The following is a 5,553-nucleotide window of genomic DNA, read 5'->3' as shown; positions in this document are numbered from 1 at the left end:
ATTTGAAAGCTTCCGGTTTTGTAGATGTTGAATAATTACTACAATTAATAAGTATTGCAAAAAAAACCCCCAACCTCCTCTTGGTGCTTTCATCTGATAAACTAAAGAGCAAACGTGCTGGAGCCTGACCCAAGGAGAGGTGACCCTGGCGGGGAGCCCTTCCTGGCCTGGGTAGAAATGCTGGAGAAGGGCAGCGCGGGCAAACGCCGCAGCTCTGCCGCTCCGAGGGCTGGCGCTGGCGTTCGCAGGCCACGGGGCCGCCCCCCGAGGCACGAGCGTGTGCCCGGCCGCCCTCCGCCCGCCCGCTCACACCTCACACGCCGACGGACTCGGCTCGAGTCAGCACAAACCAGTCACCGACCGTCCAGAGCGGCCGCCGCTCCCGAGGAAGCTGCTGTCTGTCAGCTCGAGCCCTTTGCAAAACACAGGCAGGTTCATACTTTCACACGACCTTTGTTCGCTCAGAGGTGAATCGCCTTCATCGCTCGTATCTTAATCTTCAAAAGGAACTGGTGGGCTCTGGGCAAAGAGTCAAGAATGCTTTCACATATTTGGGAGCTCCGCTTTACGCAACCTCTACAGCAACTCGCCTTTGCTGGAAGGGATGAACGATACTGAGCCAGTCAGCAAAACACCCACCCTCGGCAGGGTGGCAGGGGGTGGTGACTGTCTGCTCTTACGCTGGCGTGAATCAACCGGCGCTTCCCCGCATGCAGCGGAGTTACCGTGATTTAAAACCTGACAAAGTCAAGATTACACAGAACCTGAGCAGAAGGAGCAGCTGGTTCTCCGCCTGCAGCCTGCGAACAGAAAGGGTCTGGGTTAGGGAAGCCATTCGCGCCGTGCTGACACGCCAGCCAGGGCAGTTCTCACCTGGTGAAACTTTGGACGAGCTGGTAGCTGCTGTCAAATCCAGCAAAATCTGTCATTGTTCTGCTGGGAACCCAAAGTTACAACGCGAGATGATTTTTGATGTTGTAAATCAGGAGTAGCTCTACTCGTGTGACCGAGAATCAGCGCCGTGTTTACACTGGTAGGAAGTTAGCCCCAAAATCTGAGAGCAACTAACTGAGGGATGAGAGGTCACCAAGAGCCCATGATGTTGCGTGCACAGACCCCCTGCAGTTGCCTGCAGCCCCCCGAGCCGTCCTGCCCGGCTACCAGGGGTTCCCCAGGGCCCCTCCCCAGCAGCTCCCCGGGCAGAGCCTCGTCGCAGTGCGGAAACCCGAAGCGAGCGCTCAGGCTGCTCCCAGCTCCCTCCACCAGCTCCCAGCACCGATTCCTCGTATTCAGGCCCCTCTGACAGAGCAGAGGACACGGGGTGTCCCCGAACCACCTCCCCCCGTCTCTCAGGGTCCTGGGTGCTCCCTCTCCCACATCCTCTGCTCTTACACGAGCCGCAAGCGCCTGCCCATGCCATCAGGGTTCACCCTCCCCGGGCGGAGGCAGCGCTGGCGGGGAGCCCTGCGCTCCCCGAGATGAGCGGAGCCCCCACCTGACACCTCAGGGCGACCAGGGGACCTGTAGGTTTTACACCCATCGATGCTACAGGCTGGGGGAGTCCTGGTTGTGCCCGTTTTTAATTGGAGCTGAAATTCCGTGATAGCAAGGCTGTGGGCATGGCTTCACAGATCCAAGACTCAGAGACATCCAGCTGAAGAAGGAGTTTATGATGTGCAGATGAAGGAGTGCAGAGTGCTGGGAGAGATCTTCAAAGGTTGATAAGCCTTCAAACTTATCTGAGCCTCATCTTAGAGGCCCTCCTCATGGTGATAACAACACTTAAGTAATCCAAAATTCACTTGCCTAATGCGTTTCCACATTTCAAAACCCCCTTCCCAGGGGGGGTAGAGCTGCTCTCTCTTCCCCAGTCACGGGGTCCAGGTGTATCTCGCCGATACAGACAAGAACAGCAGAGGATGATGATGAGGAAAGAGGAAAATGCCTGCTTTTCACTGGTCAGAGGATTAATTAGAAAATACAGGACTCCCCTTGGTATTTTTTTTGACCTAAATGGGAAGCAGCTGCAAGCAATTTTAGCCCAGGGGTGAAGGACTAATGCCCCAGAGAGAGCAGGTGTGAGGGGTTCAAACAGGCAGCGCAGCACCTGGAAGCAGGTACGCACCTCCCCAAAAGATGGAGGCTGAGCGGCTCCTCCTGGGAGCAGAAGTAAACCAGAGCATTTCTTTTTGACTTGCTTAAAATTTCTCCAGATCTGTGTAACGTCATCCCTCCATCGAAGGGATGCGCCTGGATGCTCAGCAACCCCCACCCACCTTTGGGGGGGGAGGCAGAGGAGGAACCCAGGCGTGTGCTGCCTGCGTGGGGAGGCAGGAGCTGCAGGCAGGAGCTGCAGGCAGGAGCTCACACCCCTTCACCAGGACCCAGCTCGGACCCACGAAGGCCTCGTGCTGCGGAAGGGTCTGTGGTGCAAACCCAGCCTGGAGCCCTCCCGGTCACCTCCCTGCCCTGGCGCCTGCCCGGCCCTTCCCAACTCCAACCTCCGGAGCTGGGTGAAAACAGTTCGTTTCCCATCTTTGAACCTTTATTACTACGGAATATCCAAAACAACAAAACCAACAACACAGTTACAAAAGGAGTTCACGGAGAAATGTGAAGCAGCCTGTGTTTGAAATGCTCTGTGTCACCGTACTGAGTCAAATATAAAACAATGCATATTTATACATATATAAAATATAAAAGGAACAATACATCAGAAATGTATAAACAAGGGCTATGGAGGCCTTCGTGGTATTTACACTCAGAGATACGGCAGGGTTGGGGGGTGGGAGCAGGCAGTGTCCGTTCGACAGTGAGTTTTAAATGCATCTGTGAAAGTCTCTGTGGCCAGAGAGAAGCTCAGAGCTGGGCTCAGCCCTGCTGGAAATGGTTTGAAGGTTCTGCATGACCGGTGGTTTGGGAGAAAGCCAAAGCCGAGGGCTGGATCAGTCACGGGCCAAGGCAAACAGAGCAGAGGCAGCCCCCTGCCCTGCCCCAGCTCCGACAGCCGTGTTGGTGTAACTGCACGGTCCCGGCTGTGAAACAGGAGGTCAGGCCCATCGCCAGAAGGGAATAAAATAAAATTAAAAATAATAATAATAATAAACTCAGAGAGAAGTTCCATGTTCACATCGATAACAGATCTTCCAAGCAGTCTCTGGCCCGGCCCCGCGAGGCCGAGGTCCTCCCCAGAGGCAATATTCAAGTAAAGGCAACAAGTTGAGGCACTAGGCTGAGCTCTGTTGGGTCAAACTTGCCGGCTTGGAGAGAAGTCCCAGTAAGTGCTGCCTGTGGCTCTTTATAGCTCCTTGAGGATGATCTGGAACTTGTCCTCGGCTTCCACCATGTCCAGGAGAAAGGCCATGTGGTTGCTGTAGTGCTGGATGATGTTGTTGTCCATGTTCACCAGGATCCTGCAGGGGAGGGAGAAGGGCTGGGTCACACGCAGACAGGGAAAGGTTTGTGGAGCAGCTTAGTGGGGAGGGCTGGACACTCCCGCACGCTCAGGGTCCCCCATCATGAACTGGAAATAACATCACTGACAAAGCCTCGTGGCCCTCTCTGAAACGTCTCCACACAAAATTCCCGTTCGGAGTCACTGTGTTGGATCGGCGTCGCGTTACCGCAGCCACGCTCCTCGCTGCCAGCCAGGCTGGGCTGCTCTGGGATCCCAGCCCCGGGCCGGCACAGGAAGGCACCTGCAGCATCCCCATAGCCCAATTTTAGGGGCTCAGCCCCTCAAATTAAAGCCACGATACAACACCAAAAAAAAAAACCAAAACCCCAAACAACCTGCAGAGCTTTTCGCAATTCTACCCTCGACATGCCTAGGCCCAGTGTTTGCTACACAGGCAAATTAATCTGGATTACAGCAGGGTGTGAATTTAGAGAACTGCTCACTCCTCACTTCTTGCCCGGGTGCTTTTAGGGGTGCGTTATTCTGAACAAGCTTGAGACTCCCTGGGGAGCAGATGGAAGCCTTTCCCTCATCCAGCCCAACCTGCCACGCAGAGGAGCCCTGAGCATTGCCCGGGAGCCCTTTCTGGGAGGGGGCTGAGGGTACGCAGCCAGCTGGGCCAGCCGGTGGCAAATTCCTCCCAGTGCTCAAGGGCACATCTCCAAAACCCTGCTGCAGCTCCCAGCTGCGCTGACCTGGAATGGATTATGTGGAGACGCGGGGAGAAGGAAACATTTCAACAGCTGATTTAAACCTGAGGCTGCAGTTCTGTGCCAGGCGAGCGCCCCGCGTTACCGTGATGAAAGTAACGGGGCAGCTTTGCATCACCCCACTGCGTTCCCATAAATCAGATGTGAAATTTGTAACCGTTTGGAGGAAACAAAGGGAACAAATTATCTTTCTCTTGCAGAAAGCACATCCCCTCCAGGTTCCTGCTGGGGTCATTAATGGGGCAATAGCATTAATTGTGCAACGCTTCACAAGCCAAGATTAAAAACAAGAAAAAGAAAAGGCTGAGCATTGAACAAATCCAACTGTGTAACAAGCACAAACACGAGGCCCTGGATCCCTCTGGGGGATGCCTCTGGCCACAGCCCTGGCCCAGCGTGCCCCGACTACAGAGGCGGAGGTGGGAGCTCTGTCCCCGTGTCCAGTCTGTGCTAGGGTCAGCTCTGTCCCCGCGGCCAGTCTGTGCTAGGGTCAGCTCTGTCCCCGCATCCAGTCTGTGCTGGGGTCAGCTCTGTCCCCGCGGCCAGTCTGTGCTGGGGTCAGCTCTGTCCCCGCGGCCAGTCTGTGCTGGGGTCAGCTCTGTCCCCGGGCTCGACCCCGCGCAGCCTTCCAGCAGCACATAAACCACTTCACCAACAGATACGGCCCGGCCGCGGAAGGGCACCGCAGCCAGCTCAGACACGGGGCCTGACGCTGTTCCAGGGGCTTCCCAGGGAATCGTGACCCTCCTGGCCACCCACCCCACCTCCCGGCACCGGCGAGGGGCAGCACTGGGGCTGCCTGCAGACACGGGGCCCAGGTCCCCAAGCCTGGGTGCTCCCGGGGAGCCAGCGCGGATTCCCAAGGGGGGGGTGTCACAAAAAGCCTTGTGACAGAGCTGCCCCAGTTATCTCTGGCTATCTTAGTGCAGGGAGCCAGAGAAGTCACCTGGGCCTCTTGCTACTGCGCTTCCACCTGATTTCTCAACCACAAAAGACTCAAGGGAGTGTTGATGAGGAATCTGAGCCCTGTATTGTTTTTCTAGACCAAACCTCACCAAGATACGAAATTACTTATTATTGTTCTTGAGTCACCCTGGGACTTAAGTTCACGCGAGTGAGCTCATCACACTGAGGAGGCCCACGGCTGACAGCGGGTCCTCACCTGCTCCAAACCCGGGTAGTACCACTGAGCTGCACTGGTTTGCACCAGATGAAGATCTGACCCTCAAGCTGTAATTACCAAGAGAGGATTGTTTACGGTGTAGCAATAGGATAAAATTATTCAAAGGAAAATTAAATCTGGGGGAGCAGGAAACAGTGTCTGACCCTGCCACCTCGTAGGCTGAAGAAAGTCTTGTATGTCCCCCCACGCTCCAGCAATAACCT

At 55.5% G+C, this 5,553-nt stretch overlaps 1 protein-coding gene across 2 annotated transcripts in view; it reads right to left on the bottom strand.

The window, feature by feature from the left end:
- Positions 1–2,391: 2,391 nt before the first annotated feature.
- GRHL3 (grainyhead like transcription factor 3) overlaps positions 2,392–5,553 on the bottom strand; it is a 37,373-nt gene continuing 34,211 nt past the window's right edge. For both annotated transcript variants that reach the window (XM_026863424.1, XM_026863426.1), the window contains one exon: positions 2,392–3,413. In XM_026863424.1, coding sequence (XP_026719225.1) covers positions 3,299–3,413 — 115 coding nt within the window. In that variant the 3' untranslated portion in view covers positions 2,392–3,298. The remainder of the gene's footprint in view (positions 3,414–5,553) is intronic.

The sequence above is a fragment of the Athene cunicularia genome, assembly GCF_003259725.1.
Source record: "Athene cunicularia isolate RWA chromosome 23 unlocalized genomic scaffold, athCun1 chr23_part1, whole genome shotgun sequence".
Taxonomy (NCBI): Eukaryota; Metazoa; Chordata; class Aves; order Strigiformes; family Strigidae; genus Athene; species Athene cunicularia.
Note: the sequence above shows the minus strand (reverse complement) of the source record. Positions and strands in the feature narration are given on the sequence as shown.